Below are 24,558 nucleotides of genomic sequence, written 5' to 3'. Positions count from 1 at the left end.
TGTTTGTACTGTCCTGGTATTTTTGCACCTCAAGAAATGTAATAGGCAGTCAGAAAGTAAAATATGTGTAAATTCCATTATCTATACCATAGTTTGTAGATGCTATAACTTTCACACAAAGCAATCAATAAACACTTTTTTTTTTTACCAAAAACATGCAGCAGATAACATTTTGGCCTAAATTTATGACAAAATTTGAGGTTTTTTGATATTTTTTAATGACAGAAATGAGAAAATATAGGGTTTTTTTTTCAAAATTGTTGGCCTTTTTTTGTTTATAGCGCAAAAAAAAAAAAGCGCACACAGGTGATCAAATACCACCGAAAGAAAGCTCTATTTGTGTGAAAAAGTGGACATAAATTTCATTTATGTACCATATTGCATGACCGCGCAATTGTTAGTTAAACTAGTGCAGTGCTGTATAGCAAAATATAGCGTAAGTTACAGTATCTATAACATAGTTTGTAGACGCTATAACTTTCACACAAAGCAACCAATATACACTTATTGGGATTTTTTTTTTAACAAAGACATGTAGCAGAATACATTTTGGCCTAAATTTATAACTAACTTTGAGTTTACTATATATTTTTAATAGCTGAAAGCAAAAACTATTGTTATTTTCAAAATTGTTGGTCTTTTTTTGTTTATAGCGTAAAAAATAAAATGCACACAGGTGATCAAATACCACCAAAAGAAAACTCTATATGTGGGAAAAAAAGGACATAAATTGTGTTTAGGTACAACATTGCATGACCGCGCAATTACCATTTGAAATAGTGCAGAGCCGAATAGCAAAAAGAGGCCTAGTCAGGAAGGGGGGGGGGTAAATCCTCAGGAGAGAAAGTGGTTAAAGAGTATGTAAACCCAATATTTCACATTCCTGATATGTGCCTGCAGTACCATGTACTTATATGAAAAGTGTCCAGTTCTCTTTGTATTGCTTCCTTTGTATGAAATCCCTGGTGTTTCTGCCATTCCCTTTGCTTTCCTATTAAAAACTGACAGCACAGCATGGTCAGTTTTCTGGCTGTGCTGAGAACTAGACCTGCTCTCCTCCAATTATTATTATCACTACAGGTACTTACATAGTGCTGTCAATTCATGCAGCGCTTTACATATATATTGTACATTCACATCAGTCCCTAACCCTCAAGGGGCGTACAATCTAAGATCCCTAACTTACAATCATATATACACATACTAGGGCCAATTTAGACAGCAGTCAATTCACCTACCAGCATTTGGAGTGTAGAAGGAAACCGGAGTACCCGGAGGAAACCCACGCAGGCACAGGGAGATTCGAACCAATGACCCTAGTACCTACTATTACGGAAGTGCTAACCATTTAGCCACTGTCCTCCAATGATCAGATGATCAGACTTGTGCTGACATGCACCCCTCCCCCCCCCCCTCAACCCCTGAACTGCCATTCAGGGGAAAAAAGGTGTTTATAATGTTTTTTATCTGTACACAAAAATGTTTTGCCTGTCATTTTAAAGTGAATGGGTTGTAAGGGTGCACATGTACTTTAAACTCAATTCCAGCTTTAATGGTTTCTTTTTTTAACACCACCACATTTGAAAATACAAAATGCAAGTCTTATTCCAATGCTCACCTTATTTCCAGTGTGGTCTCCTGCATGCATATCACCTCTGCAATTCACTTCCTGTGAGCCCAGGGCATTAAGGACATAGCCCCTGGATTTGTGTCATTGAGCAGCACTGGGCTCATAGTAAATGCTGCAGGGAGCATAGCAGACATCATGATGTGGCACCCTTCCCTGTCAAATGTAGGACTGCTTATCACTGAAGAAAGAAGAAGATGAAAACTTGTTGGGTAGTGGTGGTCCTCAGGGTTCTACAAGGAGAGGAAGGGAGTAGGCTGCTCTTGATGCCTAGGGGAACAAAGTTCTAAGTCTTCATGGGGAACGCAAGGGGGAAGAAAACTGGTTCATGGAGGAGAAAAAAATCCTGTCGACTAACTGAAATGTTAGAGGCACACGTATTAGTATATGTTAGGGGATGTGGATGTGTGATTTACCAGATTTAAAAACAATAACTCTGACCCATTGCTAAACAGCAGCATATGCTAAAAAAAGGCACCTCTGCTGGTCACATCATCTACAAACCATATCACAATGCCAGACAAACGCCATTTACTTTTCTTTCAAAAAAGGTGCAATGGTACTCCAAAGGGGCAAATCAAGTTAGACTTTAACTGTAAAAAAAAAGAAAAAAACCACAGGATTCTGATTGGACTGTTAATGCAACGGAAACCTCTTTGTTGAAAACTTGTAACATGCTTCATGTACAAGGCTGGGAGACCAGTTATTCAGAATTTAACTGTGTTTATTCACATCATTTACAAGCAATGGTCTATTATGAGAAAAAATGTCCTCAACAAGCGAGTAAAATGGAATCATTCACTAGTCTATTGTTTCATAAGAAAAGTGAGCCAGAACAGATTCACTTAGGCAGGTGAGTGAGAAGGGTGATATCATTCAAAGAGGCGAGCGCAGCACTGAATAATAGGAAACATGAGCGACTGCTAAATTTTGCAAAAAAAAAAAAAAAACAAGCATATAGAAAAACGAGTTTCTTCCAAAAGAATAAACCTGCCAAAACGTTTGTAAGACTTGCAGGTCTATATCTGTGTGCTCCAACCATTCAGAAAAAGCAGTATTTTAGAAAAGGATGACTATGCATGATTAAAAGTAACAGTATTGTTCAAAGGCATGAAGTTGCGACAGCCGCTGAGGCGTTCTTCAGAAGGATAATGGTATAAAAGTGTGCACGCAAGGTGAAGCTACAGTACCGGAGGGCACTTTGTCTAACACAGCTGCTCGGTAGAGCAGGGAGACTGCATAAGCCCATTTCCCCGTGGAGCTCTATCACACCCAGAGGGCCACATTCAGTCTGCATAACATCATTAATTGTGTCCCTCAAGAGCACCCCACACTTCAAGATCTAAAACACAGGAAGCTCCACCACCCTGTGTGTGTGATCTTACCTGCCTATACAAAACCGCAGCCGCTCCTGGAAGAAGCTTGTCTGCAGTAACTGTCTTCCGTATAGCTTTGCGAGCTCTGAAAATGGGTGTTTAAGCTTTGCAATAGTCAAAATGAGACTGGCAGTGCAGGGGTTATATCACTTATATTCTGCTGGGATTTATTCACTAATAGAATCTTCAAGATTTAAGAAATGCACTCCCAAGAGCAGGACAACTTACTACACTCTAGAGCTTTGCCTTACAACAACATTTTAACCAAACATTCGAAAGGTTACTGTCGGTAAATTAGGAAATAACTACACAAATGATAAAAGGGTAACGTGAGAAATATCTAAATACCTTCATTTGGTGCATTTGTTTCAGGGCGGCTCACTTCTATGTAAACTTCAAATGTAGTCTCTGGATTCTGCCTGCAAAAAAAATAATTTTTATTAGTACAGGTCACACAAAAATATATTCATTTAAGACCTGAGGTAAATGACATTCACCCGCAGCTATGTAAGGTACCCACACCTTTACACAAGAGAATTCATCTATTATTATTTTGAAGTTTAGTGTGCGGTCCTTTTTCTTTTCAGCTTTTGGCTACATGTAGACTAAGGATTGTTAAAGCAAACCAGTCCCATTTCAGGTTATAAAAGAAGGTAAAATGTGAATGCCAGTGCATGAAAGAGTTTTAATCATCATTTCTGAACTTCTCTCGGTTTGTCTGGGCATGTCTCTGAGAAGAAAGCTGAATAAAGATACTGGGTCACGAGTACTCTACTATAGAAAGAGAACACTGCCCATATTGTAAAGTGAACACATGCTTTGGCTATACCTGGCAACACAACAGGTTGAGTTTAACTCAACCCTCCACAGCTCTGTTCAAGTCCTAGCTTACACAGGACTATAGACTCCTCCCTGTTTGCAAGCACTAATTGGCACAGCACTGTCTCATGCAGTGATTTACATGCTTCTTTACACCCAGAAGTACTGAGTATTTACTTTGACTCTTGGGAAATAGGACTCTAATGGAAAGATAGAAACATATTTGTGACAATGTAGATTATTTGTTGGGGTTTCAAAGACAATGGATACGTTTTGAGTTCTCTCAAGGTTTGTAACAAACATAATTAATAGTATAACTAATACAGGTGGTGCACAAAATAATAAACATCTAAAATAACAAAAATAGTATAATACACAATCCATTGATGGGTAATAAGATGAAGATAACAAGTATTGTTTAGTGCTAAGTTCACCTTTTGCACCATGCTACATGGTATGCCCATAACTAGGGTGCAACATGGTGCAAACGCTTCCCCAGAGAGCTGTGGATGAATGAACTACAATTCCTGTTTTCCGCTGCAGCAGACTGCCTTGTAGTTCTCAAAGGTCTACATGTGCAGTAATCAGCACACTCGCCGTCCATTGACAATTCCTTAGGCTCTGCAACTGAAACATTGTACAGTTGTATGGGCAGAGAGCTGGAGGAAATATTTGCAGGAGCCTAATATCGCACCCACAATCCACTGATCGTGGATGCAATAATTTGAAGGTTCTATAAACCATAAAACAACAAAAAGAAAAATAATAAATGTACATTTTTTCCTGCAAAAATATGTACATTTGTATCTTTTTTTTCTATTTTTAAAGTGAACTTGGTCTTTAACTGCTTCCTGGCCACCCTATAGCAGAACTACGGCTACAGGGCGGCAGGGCTGCACAAAATCACACACAGACACACATTATATATATATATATATATATATATATATATATATATATATATATATATATATATATATATATATATATACACACACATACATACACACACACGTGATTTTGCATTTCCGGGTAGGAAAATGCCATTGGCGGCTATAGCTGTCGATCACTGGGTCCCTGACGGAGATTTCCTGCACAGCAGAGCAATCCAAAGCACCATGCTTACATAGTAAAACAGCACACAGTTAACTCTTTGGTCGCCCCAGAGTTAACCCCTTCCTGCCCAGTGTCATTAGTACCATGTCAGTATTTTTTATTAGCACTGTTCACTGCACTAGTGTCACTTGGGATGTCAGTGACAGTTAGTCCCCCCCAGTGTCAGAATGCCCTCCACAGTCCCACTATAAGTCGCTGATCGCTGCCATTACTAGTATGACTGCCATTAGGTATCGGGATGAAATCTTTGGACCCATCGTCAGACCCTACGCTGGGGAGGACAGCTTCCACTTCCGATCGTCTAGGAAGTGGGAGCGGGTACCTGTCAATTTCGGATACCCACTCCCCCCCCCACCCGGCTCCCCAAAGGTGCCATTCCTTAATGGGCAGCGGCGGACAAGTCTTTAAAGCGGAACTTCCCCTTCTGGGTGGAGCTCCACTTTAAGTATGTACTCCTAACTCAAAAGTAATGGATGTGTGTATATTATTTGAGGAGAATAACGATATTGTTTAGTATCACTTTAAGGAACTCATGCTGCATTTTGGCCTAGAGAAATCAGTTTGACAAAATTTAAATATGAGGGTTATCCCTATTTGATATTTTGGGTATAGACCTCCCAAAGTGAAAACTTGAGACGAGTTCCCTGCAGTCAGGGGTGTACCTGGCTTATATTCCCATTAAGTAAAATAAGTGTGGTGATTGTGTTGGTTGCCATGGTCTTAAAGTAAATTAATATTGCGCCTGCCAAATAGGGATTACTCTTTTTTTTCCAGGTTTTAAGGTTTAAAGAGTACTATTCAGACCCTTGTGTAAGCTTCATCTTCCCAGAATGTCAAAAACGTACTTCTTGGGATTCTGGCAGCAGACACAAGTCCTCATGCACACTGGACGTTTTTACAGCTGCTGTTTTTAGCTTTTGATGTTTTTTTCTACAGCCAGTAATCCCCCCAGCATTGTGTTCATTCACACATAGACTGTAATGAACGTTTTTTTGCGGGGGCGTTTTTTGGCTGGAAAAAACCCTCAGAACTAGTGGGTTTCTAGAGGAGTTTTTTAGCTGTAAAAATGCTCTAATGCTGAAAAATGCTGTAAATTGCGGCAAACCAGCATTTTTGGACTTTTTTTGGCAAAAAAAACCTTTAAAAAATGCAAAAGCAAAAAAACTGTGGTAAAACGCTAAAAAAAGCTTAAAAACTTGCATTTGTAACGTGACTTTACACAGCTAACTTTACCAGTGTTATTAAAACGTCCAGTGTGCATGGAACCTAAACAGTATGGGTGCCTGGGTGGGTAAGTACAGGACGCTTATGCTGACAGTATACAATGAACCGGCTACTTTGCCTACTGTTGGCTTATTTTGAATTCACTTAAATTGATTCATGCCATTCCTTTGGCTATCTAACCTGAAAGCACATGTAAATTGATTCATGCCATTCCTTTGGCTATATAACCTGTATCGAACCCTCTCTCTCTCTTATCACAGTTCTCTAGCAATCCTTAAGCAGGCCATAGATGGTTTGAATCTCGGGCGGTTCAACAGGGACCAGCCAAGATTCCTAGCATGTGACTATTGCCAGTGGCTATAGTCGCTAGCAATAATCAAGGTGTTCTGCCTCAGGGACAGCTCCCTGTAACCCTATGCTGTGAAAACCCAATAGCTTCGCAGGAGGGATTCCCCCATCAACACTGACTGTGTTGATGGGGAAACCGAGCAACCATGGGTTGCAGGAAAGAAAAACACATCAACCAAAAGCTACATCCGTCTTTACCTCTCTCCAATCTTCAAGGTTTATAGTACCATGACAATGCACCTTGGGGTAGAAGTCATCTGTAGTAAAGCAGGTATGGCCTGCTCCACTCCTCTGCCCAAAGACAATGCTTTCCTTCTGTCATCTCCACTATTGCTTTGCTGGTAGCGCTACAATCTGGCCTGTTTGCTCACATTCCTCTTCACCACACAGACATTGCCCCACTCCTCATGATCTCTACCAGAACTTTCATATGTAGTGTTTCCCCCACAGGAGTCACTGGTTATTTGGGCATATTTCCTCCACTCACATGTGCATAGCCAGGCACATGCCACTTTTTCCTCTGGCTCAAGAAGCAGTCTAGGGGGTTCTTTTAGGGTTTTTATTGGGAACAAAAATTTGGATGGAAATGGGGAGCATGGGATACCCCAAACTGTAGAACTTGAGGACTGCTAGGCTTCTAGCTGTTCTGTACACAATGGTGGCTGCATTACACAACCTTAAGCTGCACTGTCTCTTGGCTGAACTTGTGTAGTAGGATCAGGTACTGACTCAGAATAGTAGAGCTTCCTCACTCCTGCTCTCCTAGCTCTATACAGACTTGGAGTCATGCTCTCTTCAGTAGCAACCCCCCCCTCCCCCCAGCTAAGCCTAGCTTGGATCTTGATGTTTTCACAGGACTCCTCAGCTTCCTCTGTCTCTCCTTCTCTGCCCCAGGGGCAGAACCTTCAGAGCACAGGTATTATCTCCAAAAGGCTGGACCCTGGAACTCTGCACCCTGGCTGCCAGGCCTCAGAATATTTATGGGCTTTTCCCTCCACCTTCAGGGCATACCTCCCCAGGAAATGGCCAGAGATCCATAAATACTCATGCTGCTTGTCCTGCTCTCCCTCCCATTAAACCTCTAGAAATATCCAGAAGACACAGGGAAGTAGCAGAACAGAAGCCTGAAAGACACTGAGCAGCCCAAAGCAATCAACCCCTACTCCACTGATTACAGTGAAGCTAAAACTAAATTTAGCCTAGCAGCCTACTCTAACTAGGATGGTGATACACATATCACACCTTCACTGCTGCTTCCTTTAGTCCTACTAAGTTTTATCTTCTCTCTCCTGGTTCACCTCCAGATCATCTTCTCTTTTACATACCCTTCCTCTTTTACTACCCTCTCTTTCTAATCAGTGCTTTACTGCGTTCTTCTGTATGAGAAACTAGAGTTACTTTGGACCCCTTACTAGTCACTACATGCAGCAGAGCTCATTAAAATACAGAGGGACTGGCTTCCACCAACTGCCTGACCAATTACAGCACCTTTTAATGGCCAATGAAGTGATCTCATCTGACATTAGAGTGACCGCTTTGGGGCTTAGCACAGATATCAGGGAAGGCAGCCCTTAGTAGAGTGAAATCAGCATCAGACTGGTACACAGAATATGCTATTCCAGATAATAAAGATAATAGTACTCAGCACCTTGCTGATCCTACTGTTAGGCGGGACACTTCCTTATAATGTTTGAAGCACACCTTTTGTAATGTTTGAAGCTCACCTTTTGCCAGAAATTGTATTTCAGTTTTGAACAGTGACAAAAAATTCTGTCTGATGTTTATTTCAGCCTATGACTCCATTGTGGAATTTTTCCTCATTCTCTATGCCTATTGTCCTCTTTCACATGGGCGTTCCGTATGTCCATTTTTCATTCATCCATTTATGGATGAAAAACGGAAACCAATATATTTCTATGGGCTGGCGGATGATCATCCATTGACATCCATTTACATCTGCTTCTATTAACATATGTTTTTTTTAAATAGAAGAAAAACCTATTTTCGTTCGGTAAAAAAAACTGAACGGATGAAAAGAAAAAATTTAAATGGACATATGGTCTGTTTTTGCATCCGATTTTGCACTGGTAAAACAACTGGTAAAACAGGATGTAAAACAACTGATGGAGAAACTAATGAGAAACTGATTTTCTTTGAAAAAATGTGAAACAACCACCCATGTGAAAGCACAGTCAGAAATTCTACCACATCTTTATTCCACTACAATGCATTTTTGTCTGTTTCTCTGTTGGAGAGGAATTATTTTTACTTCCTGTTCTGACCTGAAGTAAGGAAATCTCCTCAGCAGAGACACAGGCGGCAATACAACCCAGACAGTGTTTCTAACCATTCTCTTGCTTGATCAAATAAAGAGCTTTGGCTAGAGATGGACTTTACAAAGCTGACAGATTTATTTGCTTTAGTTACCCTTACAAATGATGGCTAAAATGCCACTACTAAGCAACATAAATAACAGTGGTACTTTAACCAGAATTCATACACTGTGAAATCTGGGAAGGTTGAAATTACATGGAAATTCCAAAATTTAAATTGTGACTTTCAAAATTTTATATGCTTTACTGTGTCATATTTTCAGGAAGGTAAAACCAAGCATTCAGCACCTTTGATAGGGGACTACTCACATAACAGAATAAACCAACAGGAGACTGTAGTGAACCACTACTGAAATGGCTGAGTAATAGTATAACCAAATGTCACTTTGACCTAGTTTTCTTGTAGCAAAAGATCCTAGTTAATATGCAGTCCAGTATCTAACACTCTTAACAAGCTTGTCTGTGCCTATCTTCAAGAAGACATCATGCTGGCTGACAGCACAGATTACATACAACACAATAGGAGAAGATCCTATTGCACATTGGAAGCAGAGTATTTTCCAACTACATAACGGCTTAGCTCTTACCTAAATAGGGGAGAAAATAATCACTTATAGAAGATTCAAATCACTGTACTTGTTGAAAAGCAAAATAGAGAAATGAAGAATGTGAAAACTGACACTACAAAACTTTTTTTTCTTTCCCTTTTTAGCCATGTGCTCAGAATATACTGCGTGTGTGTTTATATATACATATATGTGTGTGTGTGTGTATATATATATATATATATATATATATATATATATATATATATATATACACACCGCGTTCCAAATTATTATGCAAATTCTATTTAAGTGTCACAAAGATTAAATATTTTGTTTTTCAGTTTAACTTAAATACTGTATAATAATAATAACTCATGGATGGCATTGTGTGTCAGGGCTCTTTTGATCACTGAAAACAATCTCGGACACCTGTGATAATTAGATTGGCCGGTGAGCCCAATTTAAGGAAAAACTACTAAAGGAGGGTGTTCCACATTATTAAGCAGAGCACCATTTTCAAACAATATGGGGAAGAAAAAGGATCTCTCTGCTGCCGAAAAGAGTGAAATAGTTCAATGCCTTGGACGTGGTATGAAAACATTAGATATTTCATGAAAACTTAAGCGTGATCATCGCACTATTAAGAGATTTGTGGCTGATTCAGAGCACAGACTGGTTCGTGCAGATAAAGGCACATTGAGGAAGATTTCTGCCAGATCCATGCATCGGATCAAGAGAGCAGCTGCTAAAATACCATTATATAGCAGCAAACAGATATTTGAAGCTGCTGGTGCCTCTGGAGTCCCACGGACATCAAGGTGTGGAGTCCTTGAGAGTCTTGCAACTGGGCATAAACCTTCTATTCGGCCACCAATAACCAATGCTCACAAGCAGAAACGGCTGCATTGGGCACAAAAATACATGAAGACTAATTTTCAAACAGTCCTGTTCACTGATGAGTGCCGTGCAACCCTGGATGGTTCAGATAGATAGAGTAGTGGATGGATGGTGGACAGCCACCCTGTTCCAACAAGGCTGCGACGTCAGCAAGGCGGTGTGGAGTCATGTTTTGGGCCGGAATCATGGGAACAGAGCTGGTCGGCCCCTTTAGGGTCCCCAAAGGTGTAAAGATGACCTCTGCAAAGTATGTGGAGTTTATGACTGACCACTTTCTTCCCTGGTACAGAAGGAAGAACTATGCTTTCCGTAATAAAATCATCCTCATGCATGACAATGCACCATCTCATGCTGCAAAGAATACCTCTGCATCAATAGCTGCTATGGGGATAAAAGGAGAGAAACTCATGGTGTGGCCTCCATCCTCCCCTGACCTCAATCCTATTGAGAACCTTTGGAGCATCCTCAAGCAAAAGATCTATGAGGGTGGGAGGCAGTTTACATCTAAACAGCAGCTCTGGGAGGCTATTCTGACATCTTGCAAACAAATTCAAGCAGAAACAGTCCAAAAACTCACAAGTTCAATGGATGCAAGACTTGTGAAGCTGCTATCAAATAAGGGGTCCTATGTTACAATGTAACGTGACCTGTTCAAATGTTTAAAAAGTTAAAATGTTAAAAGTTTGATTGAAATAGCTTTTGATTTCAGTAAATATGCTGCAAACACAACAAATGACAATTTTCAGTTCTTTACAACCTATAAAGTGTTTTGAAATTTACTGTGCGTAATAATTTGGAACAGTGCATTGGAAGTTTATGTTTAACAAAAATACTGTTATCTTTAGGAGGTTTGTTCAATAAAATTTGAATTGTACTCTTAATAGTTGATAACATGAGAATTATGCTGACTGTTATTTACATCAATTATTTAGGTAAATGAGAAAAATATCATTTGCATAATAATTTGGAACAGGGTGTATATACAAACACACACACTATATTGCCACACAAGTATTGGGACGCAAACCTTTACACGTACATGAACTTTAAAGGCATCCCAGTCTTAGGGCTCATGTACACTGCAGCTGGTAAACTCACATTTAGGAGCTGTTCAGCATTATTTTAAGCAGCCCCTGAACTCACCCCAATGTTTTCCTATGTGTCTATGTACACATCTTCATTTACAGTCGTTTACAGGCCGTTGAGTTTACAGTCATTTTTTTTTAACGCAACAAACTTGCGTTCAGACGTTGATTTTATCAGCGCTTCAAACGCAAAATGCTTGTAAGCGCGGCAAATCGCGTTTAAAAGCGTTTGAATTTTTTTTTAACTCTTCCAGTTCCCAATGCTGTCCAGAGCCTTTTTTCATCATCAAAAATGCATGCAAAGAGTTTTCAAGGTGCTCAGATGGACAAAACACTTAACAGGATGTTCCTACCAAGCTTGTCACACATTGGAATGATCAATTCACACCTGAGACCTCTCCCACCCTTGGAAACAAAAGATATGTTAATGACCATTCACACCTCAAATTCCTCATGCTGACCCCCAGCCAGGTGACCTTAATGACTCACTCCAGCAGACACCTTTCCACCCTTGGAAACAAAAGAAATGTTAATGAGCAACTCACACCTAATTATCTCAACACATACTGCTGTCTCTGCTTCTACTGTGTGTATTTCTCTGAAACAGTCTGAAATAGTTAATAATTTACCACTTTTCAGCGCATTCTGGGCATTTGGGAGATTCTCCTGTGCTTATCTTTAAAAAACGCTTTTAAACGCAAACGCGCATAAACACATTATGCAAACGCAGCTAAACAGATGTTTTTTATGCTATGTTTTCCAGCAGTCAGTCTCCATCGTTCAGAAACGTCCCGTGTACATGGGGCATTAGTCTATAGGGTTCAATATTGAGTTGGCCCACCCTTTGCAGCTATAACAGTTTCAGTGCTTCTGGGAAGGCTGTCCACAAGGTTTAGGAGTGTGTTTATGGGAATGTTTGAACATTCTTCCAGAAGAGCATTTGTGAGGTCAGGCACTGATATCGGATAATAAGGCCTGGCTTGCAGTTGCCACTCTAATTCACCCTAAAAGTGTTCTAATCAGGTTGAGTGCAGGCCCGTCAAGTTCCTCCACCCAAACTCGCTCATCCATGTCTTTATCACCTACCACTTGGTGGCCGAGTTGCTGTTGTTCCCAACTGCTTCCACTTTGTTATAATTCCACTTACAGTTGACCGTGGAATATTTAGTAGCAAGGAAATTTCATGGATGTACTTATTGCACAGGTGGCAACCTATCACGGTACCACGCTTAAATTCACTGAGCTCCTGAGAGTGACCCATTCTTTCACAAATGTTTGTAGAAGAAATCTGCATGCCTAGGTGCTTGATTTTATACATGGACCATGGAGGTGATTTGAACACCTGAATCCAATGATTTGAAGGGGTGTCCCAATACTTTTGGCAATATAGTGTGTATGTATGTGTGTGTGTGTATATATATATATATATATATATATATATACACACATACACACACACACACACACACACACACACAGTATAGTATATATTTTTCATATATATTATATAAAGTATATTATTATGATTATTATATGCAATACTCAGCCCACAATTTTCATGTTTTAAAAATATCTTAAAGCATACATAAACTAATATTTCTATTCTTTACTCCCTTTTGGTCCGTTAAACATACCACAGAAAAAGTTTTATTTTATCTGTTCAACTAGTGTAGACAGCCAGAAATGTGAGCTGAAAACATCTGGTACTTTTTACCTCTGGACTGTTATCAGATAGCATTGTTCCCAGCTATCGTAGTGGACAACACAACACCTCCTCCTGGTAAAGAAGTATGACGACTTTTATACCTCTAAATTTTAGTCACAATTAGATGAGTTTAGCTGTGTTTATCGTTTCTGATTGGATTCTGGGCAAACAATTCTATTTGCTCTAAACACTAACTAAACTGACAGCACCTAAATGTTCAGCGTAAATGGCACCATTAAAAAAACATTACAAGCATTTATATGCGTTTAGAAATTTCTTCTATACACACAGCGTGAATGAGACCTTACTCAGTGTTATGGAGTTGTAACACTCCCTGACCTAGGGTGACGATGCTGCTTGGATGTCATCCTAGGATAGAAAGTGTGTTAATGGCAAGACTATCAGGTTAAAAAAAAAGAAAAAAACTGTGAGAAAGGAAAACGAATGCAACTACCATATCTAAGGACCTGAAAGCTGCTATATTATCAATTTTTGTTCCTGGGTTTAGATACACTTTAAGAACCTATTCACACCAGGTGCGGTAGGACTGTGTTGGGCGGCTATTCCAGTGCAGTCCAACCTCAAGATAAGGTAGCATGCCTTGTCTTCTACCTGGTTGCTTCACACCACCACGTTGAAGTGGCAATCGCTGAAAAAAAAAAAAAAAAAAAGTACTGCATGCATAAAACTTGATGAAATGCCACTGCGTGACATTTTTATAAAGTTTGTTTAAACAAAATGATTATAAAGAGAACAGTGCACTGCTCCCCAATCCACACTGCTTTCATCCTACCGCACACCAACAGACGCTGGTGTTAAGTGGCCCTAATTCATTTCTCTTCTCTCCTCTGCACATGCATAGATGTAGAACATGTAATGGAAACATAAAAAGAAAGCAACTATATTAGTACAGGAGTTTTGAAATCTTAGCTTTTAAATGGGGCCTGGATGTACAATAGCTTACCAAAATGTAGGCACCAACCCAAAAACACTTGGAGCTAGCAACATTGCAGCTATTTAGAAATAGAAATATCCACCCCAACTGCTCATCCCGTAAAATCAGGATAAAAATGTAGTTATGTCTCCACTTCGCTGCCAGCTGTTCTTGATGCACACAAAGCTGTAGCTGAAAACCTACAGTGCAAGCATCTCCCTTCTTCTGATTTATCTCTTTTGTGGATCTGTGCTTTCTCCAACTCTCCTGTTTTAAATATTCTCTCGCCAGTCATCAAACCACCAATCATCTACCAAGATGGCTGCCTAAACACAGATATACACCATGGAACAAGGCATGGTAAAGTCATTTATGGGGAAAAGTTCATCTAAGAGGGAGCCTACAGGCAATACTGGTGATTAGTTCTTGCCAATTGCATGTCTTTTCTGGGCACCACTACCACAGCTCAAGTCTTTTTTAAGGAGCAACAGGCACTGAGAACTGCAGCCCCAGTTTCCCATCCTTAGCACCTCACCTACCAGCAAGCAAGTGATCAAATAGGTAGGCGAGAGGTTCAAGGGCCCCCACCTACTGCTGGTGTATGTATGCAGATATACATCAGCCGAATTACAAAGAAAAAAAAAAAAATTTTAAAAGCTGAGCCTTGAGAGCGCCCCCTATATGATCAAAGTATCTTTTACTTGACACTGCTTGATACCACTGCATTCCCAGAAGAATAAAATCCACTAAATTCACTCTATCTTAAAAATAAAACAAAAAGGCAAGGGAGGATTTATTACATATGAATGCATTCAGAACATAAAAAAAAACATTTTTTAAATGTTGCTGTCCTATAAAAAGTAGGTGAAAAACTTCCTAAAGCCTGAAATAATATTTGTATCAGATTATTAATGGTGCACAAGGACAAAATAATTAGAAACTATTCCAGGCACAAAAATGACATAACAATTAATCTACAATAATGTGGCACATGGCCAATTCATCCCTCAGTGATCACACATAGCTTTGCCAATACTGAGTGATTCCTGAAGGAGATGCTGTATCTTGACTGATCTTCCCACTGTGCGTGGGGGTAGGTGGCAGTCTCACATAATGCTCCCTGATTTAAAGAAATATGGTGTAAATGCAACTTATAACAAAGGCAAGGCTGTTTTGCTACTAACTGACTAGGAACTTTAACAAAATTCTGAAAATCATTACCATATAGTAACACGTTATATTTATAAGTGAAATATGCCAAATAGTTTGCCTAATTGTACAATTTGCAATTTAGGCTCTTTTATAGTCACCGTTGTCATGCTGAACTGTATCTTAAATGTTTGCTGAAACCTACAAAGGGCAGTTCTATCCAACAAAGAGCTAGCATTTTTCACTTCAGCCAGGCATTCGTGTTTAATCCCATGAAAGGGGCTAAACTGTGCTCATCAATGTTCTTCCCTAAATGAGCTAGTGGGCATGTGATGGACACTCAGGCAGGAGATCATGAGATTGATTTACTAAAACTGGAGAGTGCAAAATGTGCTGCAGCAGTGCATGGTAGCCAGTCAGCCTTTAACTTCAGCTTGTTGAATTAAAGCGGAGTTCCAGTCACACTGTGAAAAAATAAAAAAGTTAGCAGCTACAAAAACCGTAGCTGCTGACTTTTAAAAAAGAGCCACTCACCTGTCCCTCAATCCAGTGGTGTCTTCCCCGCAGAACGTTTCACCAGCCGGTCGGTGTTCCCAACATTGGCATCTTCAGTATGGGCACCTGGCTGTCACAGCTTGTGGCTTCACAGCTGGGTGCCCTCTGCACATGCACGAGTAGCACTGCGCCTCCTGAATGGTCCCGGGGTCTTCTGGGACCTGTCACGTGTCTCAGAAGAGTACATGAAGGAAGGGGGGGCAACGTCTGCTTTCGATCGCCTAAGCGATTGCAGCGGAACTGGGAGCGGGTACCTGTCAATTTCGGGTACCCGCTCCCCACCCTCCTCAAAGGTGCCAATCCTTAAATGGAACATTCCCGTTTAGGTAGAGCTCCGCTTTAAGCTTTGACAATAAAACCTGGAACCTGACTGGTTTCTATGCAGAGCTGCACCAAAATTGTGTATTCTCCAGGTTTAGTAAATCACCCCCTGTGTGTTCTCTATGAAATATTAGACTAATAACATTTAGTACAAGTGTAACTACTGGCAAAAAAAGACAAAAATATGGAAACATGACATGATTTGCAGGTGTTTAAGTGACATGTTTCGCGTTGAAAGTGTAAGTGATATAACACTCTTTTACTTCTGCTGTGTGATGAGACACCTAGCTAACAGGTGGGAAGCCTCACTTTTGTCATTCACTGTGTGTGCTGCTAGTGATACAGAGTCATGTCAGGGCTCACTGAGCTTCAAAGAGGACAAATTGTTGGTGTCGCTTAGCTGGTGGCTCTGTGACTGAAGTTGCCAACTTATTTGTGTTGTCGCAAGGTACAGAATCAATAGGTTATGAGGGCATATACAGTTTCTGGAGTTATGTCGTCTGATAAGCACAAGCACGGTCGACATGGTCAACTAACCAAAGAGACAATAGGACACTGAGCAGGATTGTGACCCGGAATAAGAAAACAACTGCTGCAAAAGTGACTGCAGAGCTCAATGTCGGTGTTTCAAAGCACGTGTCCGCAAAAACTGTGCAGGGGGAAATCCATAATCAAAACATTCACGGACGAGCTATGATTGCCAAAACACTAGTGAGCGACATTAATACTCAGAAGAGGAGACAGTGGTGCATCACCCATAAACTGTGAACCATCCATCAATGGAAAACTGTGACATGGTCCGATGAATCGAGCTTCACACTGTTGCCAACCACCAGACGTGTATAGGTGCGGCGAATGCCTTCTCAAGCTAACCACCAGGACTGTCTTGTGCCAACGGTAAAGCATGGTGGTGGCACAATCATGGTTTGGTATTCTGCAGGCCCCATCATCACCCTGAAAGGCAGAGTCACTGCCAGCAACACAAGTCATATGGTTTTTGAATGTTAATAAAAATGGTATTTCCTTTTCACTCTTCAGCGCTGTAATTTTTTTGTAAATTGCAATGCAATATGGCAACCTGGAGGCGGTCTGCACATAGATGGTGTATGCAACGCCCCCTAGAAAGGTAATTCCTGCTTCTGTGATTGGCTTACTGAATTTCCCAGAAGTCTGCACCATGATTTTGGACATCCTCTGGAACAACTATTTTATTTTTAGTGGGATACTCCCAAAGGGAAATCACATCTAAAGGAATGCAGATGCTGCCACTTTCCTCATTAGAGCCCTGCAGATGCAGCAGCTCATTGAAAATTGTAACATTACTTCCGACCACATTCACTCTGCACATGGACAGAGACAAACAAAAAGCTATTTCTTCAGAATAACAAAATATAGGCAAGAAAGTTTGTTGAAATCCTTGTAATGTACATGGATCACCCATAGGGGAATGTATTTTCTCTCAACATAAGTGGAGTTACTCTTTAAACCCAAAAGTAAACATGTATTATATTGCAGCTTACCAATTCTTAGATGTGATAACTGCATTAGTTTTTCTTTTTTAAAGGCTTTCTTTCCTTTATTTGCACCTGGTGATCTGGCCAGTACTTCTCTTGTTTTTCTAAACAACAAGCTTTCCTGCAGATATAGCAGTTACAGGGAAGAGACAAACCATTTAACACTGATTTACAATAGTCAGCTGATAAGTATGTAAACCTTTTATCCCAAAAGGAACAAAACTGTTAGCTCTAACCGAGTAGAAAGTGTGAGCTGGAGTTTGGCTTCAGTTTATTAGTACATCTAAAACTCTCCTCCCCTCAGGCTGACAATGCTGCTGTCCAAAGGTGCCTCCTGTGTGCCTTCATCCAGAGTGGGGGTCGCTCTAATACAGGAGGTGTGTTACTGTCCAGACATCCAGGTGAAAACAGAGGGGAAAAGCCTAGCTGCAATTTATTACATTTTTAATTTGAGGTTTATTAACACTTTATCTCAGTGCCCTCACCCCTGTAGTGCGCTAGAGAGCTATGCTTGCTATAATTAACCCTGCATGTACTGTGCTGGCAGATCTCATCTCATTAGATGTAAATTAGATTTGAACACTATCTGTCCTAACAAAGGGTTATAAAATGAAAAGCTAGGCTTCTCCATTGTATGTAAAAAGAGTGAGAGCGCATGCAGTCCTTCTGTTGGGACACACTCAGAATTATTGAGAAATGTTGCATTCAGCCTTTTCCTAAGAAAATCATCTAAGAGGTAAGAAATATTTTTTTGAATTTTTAGGGATGCTACATGAATATGAACACAAACACATAGTGGGGTTTTCAAAACATTGACTGCAAAAGTGAAAACACCTTCTTTAACCCCTTACTGACAAAGGTCAAAATCCTAACCACTTTCCACTCAGCCTATTGTCAAATGAAGGCTGGACAGGACCTTTCTCATACAGGGTGGATGTCATATGACTGCCAATGACTGATCACTGTACCGAACTATGGTCGGTACCATGTGGTCACTGTGATCAATCACACCAGATCACATGACAATTGTACACAATGAATGGCTTAGATTCATGCCATTCATTGTATACAATTGTGTTACTGGCTGGGATTGGTTAGTGATCACATGGTACAGATAGGGCCAATCACAGCCCATCTGTACCATGTGATTAGCTGTGGCCGATCACAGCTAATCTCAACAATACACACTGAATGAATCAATTTAATTTAGTAAAAATTGTTGCTTATACCAGCAAAATTTACTGGTATAAGGAATCATAATGTGAAAAAAAATCTTGATTACTTCCTCAGAGCAGTACAATGTTACTATGGTAACACTGTATTGCTCTGGTCACAAAGTGTTTAAAAAAAAAACCATAAAAAATGTTTTTTAAAAACCTGGAAAGAATGAAATTTTTGTGTTTTTCTTTTTAAGTACTGTCCCTGCCAGTGTCCCTGATCACTGTCACACCAGTTAAATGATGACGCTGTACTGCACTGGTCACAGTATGTAAAAAAAAAAAAATCACTACTTTTTTTATTTTTTTTTAATTTCTTCATTTTCCAAAAAATTGTGAAAATAATAACTTAAAAAAACTCACCATGCCTCTTGCTAAATATCTTGAACTGTCCTGTTTCCAAAAAGGGGTAATTTGGGGTATATTTATACTGTCCTGGCATTTTCAGGCCTCAAGAAATTAAATAGGCAGTCAGTACCTTAGGATTGATCAATTTTCAGATATATTGTATACCATAGTTTGTAGACTCTATAACTTTCCTACAGACTAAATAATAGACACTGATTTGGGTTATTAACCAAAGAAATTTATGAAAAGTGTTTATTTGCAACATTTTATAACAGAAACAAAGAAAAACGTGGGTGTTTTTCAAAATGTATGTTTTTTTTTTTCATTTATTTAGCAAATATTAAAAACCCAGTGGTCATTAAATACCACCAAAAGAAAGTTCCATTTGTGTGAAAAAAAAGACAAAAATGTTACATATGTTAAATAACCATGTAATTGTCATTCAAAGTGCAACAGCACTAAAAGTTGAAACTTGGCACGGGCAGGAAGGAGATGAAAGCGCCTGATATTGAAGTGGTTAAAGTGGAAGGAAAAGCAACACCCCAAAAAAGCACCAATCAACTACAATCCACCATGTCAAAAAATCTGTATTAACAAAAACTGCATTCTTTTACATTTAAAAAAAAAAAAAACCGTCTGTCATGCGACCTTTACTAGGTCCGACAATTCTGTTCCTTGAAGACGCTGGGTGTGTCCCTTCTTGACTAGCTGTCATTTCCAGAAGTGACGTAGCTAGCCAGCGGGTGTTCACCAAGGAAGCTAATGCCATACATGTTACGGGAAGTGATGCCTGCAAGCCCGCCAGAGGTGCAGTTTCCATGGTAATAGGATGCCTATGCCTAGTTATAGCTTTTTACAGGTACTGCTGTACCAGCCTCATCTGCAGGACAAGATCATCTTAAACTTGGGTTTACAAAAACTCACGCAAACATGTAAATATGTGTCCATGTTTGAATGTGTGTGCCTGTCAGTTTGTGCACAGTCTACCAAAGGGCAGGAATGGGGGCGGTGCTAGGCAAGACTGGAAAGCACAGGGGTGGGTTTAATAAAAGCTGTTCTGGATTTCTCTAATAAAGGTCGACAATGATTTGAGGAAGTGCATGACAGCTGGCAAATTCAGATGAAGAAAGAGACCGTTGTTGGTAAAGAACAGAAGGGAGCCGATTGTCTAGCTCAGATTAGACTTTCTAAGCTAGATAATCAGCTAGCCTGAAAATGTATAATAGCAATCAAACATATTTAACCATACTAATCATGGGCAAAATTTAAATTTTGTCTGGAATTCCACTTTAATGCCAGAACACAGTTTTGCAACTTTGACTTGTTCATAAAACTGTACATATCTTTCCAACTACTTACAGTGTTACTAAACCCACAACAGTAAAATCAGTCTGTATATGCAGTAAAGCATGCTTGTTATACTCACTGTGGAACCTAAGAGGTTAATCCTCTGCATTGTGTAAAAAGAAGGTTTGATCCTGTCTTTTCTGATCCTCCCCTTCTTCCACAGTCCCCAATCCATCTGCTGAAAGAACAGAGCCTTGGGGGCAAGCTGCACATGCTCAGTTGGTGTGTATTGCCTGAGTTTTTTTTTTTTTTCTTGGGAGAGTGCATGTGATCTGCACAGGGCCAATCAGCTTTGTCCAGACAGAGGGTCAGGGGTTATGCAGCCTCATAGGACAATCAGAGGAGAATGAAAACTCCTTCTACAAGCTTTATTCAGTACTCAGCTGGACACAGATAGAGGTTAGAGATAGTAATAGAGAAGTAGAACTAAAGGCAAACCTTTCTTTTATCATTTTGAATGGAGCAAGGGATGGTTGCCTTAACAGTTTGTTTTGCCATCTGTGTCCCATTGGGGGAATCTCCCTACACTTCATGTCCTATAGCCACAACAGAAAGTGAGAGGAAATACAGTGGGGCAAAAAAGTATTTAGTCAGCCACCAATTGTGCAAGTTCTCCCACTTAAAAAGATGAGAGAGGCCTGTAATTGGCATCATAGGTAGACCTCATCTATGAGAGACAAAATGAGGAAAAAAAATCCAGACAATCACATTGGCTGATTTGGAAAGAATTTATTTGCAAATTATGGTGGAAAATAAGTATTTGGTCACCTACAAACAAGATTTCTGGCTCTCACAGACCTGTACCTTCTTTAAGAGGCTCCTCTGTCCTGCACTCATTACCTGTATCAATGGCACCTGTTTGAACTTGTTATCAGTATAAAAGACACCTGTCCACAACCTCAAACAGTCACACTCCAAACTCCATTATGGTGAAGACCAAAGAGCTGTCGAAGGACACCAGAAACAAAATTGTAGACCTGCACTAGGCTGGGAAGACTGAATCTGCAATAGGCAAGCAGCTTGGTGTGAACAAATCAACTGTAGGAGCAATAATTAAAAAATGGAAGACATACAAGACCACTGACAATCTCCCTCGATCTGGGGCTCCACGCAAGATCTCACCCCGTGGGGTCAAAATGATCACAAGAACGGTGAGCAAAAATCCTAGGACCACACGGGGGGACCTAGTGAATGACCTGCAGAGAGCTGGGACCAACGTAACAAAGGCTATCATCAGTAACACACTACGCCGCCAGGGACTCAGATCCTGCAGTGCCAGACGTGTCCCCCTGCTTAAGCCAGTACATGTCCGGGCCCGTCTGAAGTTTGCTAGAGAGCATTTGGATGATCCAGAAGAGTAGTGGGAGAATGTCATATGGTCAGATGAAACCAAAATAGAACTGTTAGGTAGAAACATAACTCGTCGTGTTTGGAGGAGAGAGAATACTGAGTTGCATCCAAAGAACACCATACCTACTGTGAAGCATGGGGGTGGCAACATCATGCTTTGGGGCTGTTTCTCCGCAAAGGGACCAGGACGACTGATCCATGTACAGGACAGAATGAATGGGGCCATGTATCGTAAGATTTTGAGTGCAAACCTCCTTCCATCAGCAAGGGCATTGAAGATGAAACGTGACTGGGTCTTCCAACATGACAATGATCCCAAACATACCACCCGGGTAACGAAGGAGTGGCTTCGTAAGAAGCATTTCGAGGTCCTGGAGTGGCCTAGCCAGTCTCCAGATCTCAACCCCATAGAAAAGCTTTGGAGGGAGTTGAAAGTCCGTGTTGCCCAGCGACAGCCCCAAAACATCACTGCTCTAGAGGAGATCTGCATGGAGGAATGGGTCAACATACCAGCAACAGTGTGTGCCAACCTTGTGAAGACTTACAGGAAACATTTGACCTCTGTCATTGCCAACAAAGGATATATAACAAAGTATTAAGATGAACTTTTGATATTGACCAAATACTTATTTTCCACCATAATTTGCAAATAAATTCTTTCCAAATCAGCCAATGTGATTGTCTGGATTTGTTTTCTCATTTTGTCTCTCATAGTTGAGGTCTACCTATGATGCCAATTACAGGCCTCTCTCATCTTTTTAAGTGGGAGAACTTGCACAATTGGTGGCTGACTAAATAATTTTTTGCCCCACTGTACCTCCAAAGTGAGGGAGCTCCTGGTTTTGACCAGTGTTAACAGAACTAATATCCCCATTGGAAGATTTCTCCTCTATCCCTGTTCTGGTGACAACCCAGTTTGGGATTTTCTTTTACTTTCATTCTTGGTGAGAACAGTAAACAGGACAAACATAGAGAGCGTGAATCTAGCTAACTGCAATAGAACCTTGATAGGTGTTCTAATTATTCTCCACTATACCATGCTGAAAAAAAAGTTAAATTTTTAATTATACTTTAATGTGGTATTAAACCCAAAACCAAAAATATAATATATGGCAGCTTAACAATAATTAAATCTGGTGGATGAATTAAATTTTATTTTTTTTTTTAACTTATATAACCAAAGCAAACGTTTTTTAGTTTAGGATAGAGAGTACAGTAACTAGAACACTTGTCAGGTTTTTATTGTTGTCTGTGTCCCCGTTAGGAACATTTACTGTATCTGAGCATCACAGACCAAAAATGCTATTTAATTCATTTTGAACATCCTCGCCCATCCATCCATGTCTCCATGCTTCATTTTGTTGGCAAATCAATTTTAAAAACAGCCCCTAGCATTTCTGGCCTGGGCTATCTTGAGTAAGGGTAAGTGATTCATATAGCACTTCCTGGAATCCATATGCCCTTAGCTTAGTCATGCAGGAAGGAGGGTGTGCTTAGCTGAGAAATCGCCTCCAGATGAAAGGATACAATAATGCCCATAAAGACTCCTGGGATGTATGAAATCATATCTAGGTCATAAACCAAGAAGTAACTGAAGTGTAAAACGAAAAAGAAAAAAAGTTTAAAACAAGTAAATATAATATACCTTCCTACCTATTTACTAAGGCTAGCAGCATAAGGATTAAAAGTAGTTTATGTTGATTGAGTTTAGTTCTTCTTTAACCTTTTGCCGTCCGCCTGCTGTTTATAAATGGCAGGGCGGTGGCAGTCCAGGGGCGGGTTGCCGTTCCTAAATGGCACCCGCCTTTTCTAGCTGTGCGCGCTCCCTGGGAGCGTGCACCACCGCGATCCGGTGTCCGCTGTGTCCTCCGGTGTCCGCTGTGTCCACCCTGCTAGGGTGACAGTATGTAAAAATAAAATTAAAAAATAATAATATAAAAAAAATAAAATAAAAATGTAAAAAAAAATGTTTAAAAATTATAATTTTTGGTTATAAACTAATTTTGATTTTTTTTTTTTACTAAAAAATTACGGAATACATTTTGGCCAAGATTTATGATGAAATATTATTTATTTGCAAAATTTTATTTAAAAAAAACCACTTTTTTTCAAAATTTTTGGACTTTTTCATTTACATAGTAAAAAAAATAAAAATCCCAGCGGTGAATAAATACCACCAAAATAAAGCTTGATCTGTCTCAAAAAAATGGTAAAAAATTCATATGGGTACAGTATTGCATGACCGCGCAATTGTCAAAGTGTGATAGCGCTGAAAGCTGAAAATTGCCCTGGACAGGAAGGGGGTAAAAGTGTCCGGACAGGAAGTGGTTAAGGATATTGCTAACAATATGAGATCAAACAGAATCAAATGAGGATGGAAAACTAGTAAAAAAATCAACAAAAGCTGTTAACAAAACAGGCAGTGACTGCAGACTTACTATAGGAGATGGGTGGAGTCTGTGGATTTATGGAAATGGACAGAGACTGCAGACATGATACAGAACATGATCAGAGTCAGTTTGCTCATGTGCTTTAAGAAATGGGTAGAGACTACACACAGGAGCTCCTCCTGTACTATATCTGGATTCTTTTCCTCTGTTCCAGCCTCCCCACTTGCACACATCATCACTGCTTCCCGCTCCGTAGTGCTGACTGTGCAATGATCCTAATGTTTATGCTCCTCCCACCTAGAAAGTCTATAAACTGATCTGGTTGAATACTGGCCAGTCCTGAAACAGTGAACAG

At 40.0% G+C, this 24,558-nt stretch overlaps 1 protein-coding gene across 1 annotated transcript in view; it reads right to left on the bottom strand.

Moving 5' to 3' along the window:
• Positions 1–24,558, bottom strand: part of DENND1A (DENN domain containing 1A) — a gene marked incomplete at its 3' end in the record, with an annotated part of 1,241,355 nt that overhangs the window by 1,173,840 nt on the left and 42,957 nt on the right. Inside the window, exon 2 of the mRNA XM_089664905.1 lies at positions 3,352–3,422. Within this exon, the coding sequence (XP_089521031.1) occupies positions 3,352–3,422 (71 nt within the window). The remainder of the gene's footprint in view (positions 1–3,351; positions 3,423–24,558) is intronic.

This window comes from Staurois parvus, unplaced genomic scaffold (genome assembly GCF_062004578.1).
Source record: "Staurois parvus isolate SC_StPar_1 unplaced genomic scaffold, SC_StPar_1.0 ptg000002l, whole genome shotgun sequence".
Classification (NCBI taxonomy): domain Eukaryota; kingdom Metazoa; phylum Chordata; class Amphibia; order Anura; family Ranidae; genus Staurois; species Staurois parvus.
This window is presented reverse-complemented; position numbering and strand designations above follow the sequence as displayed.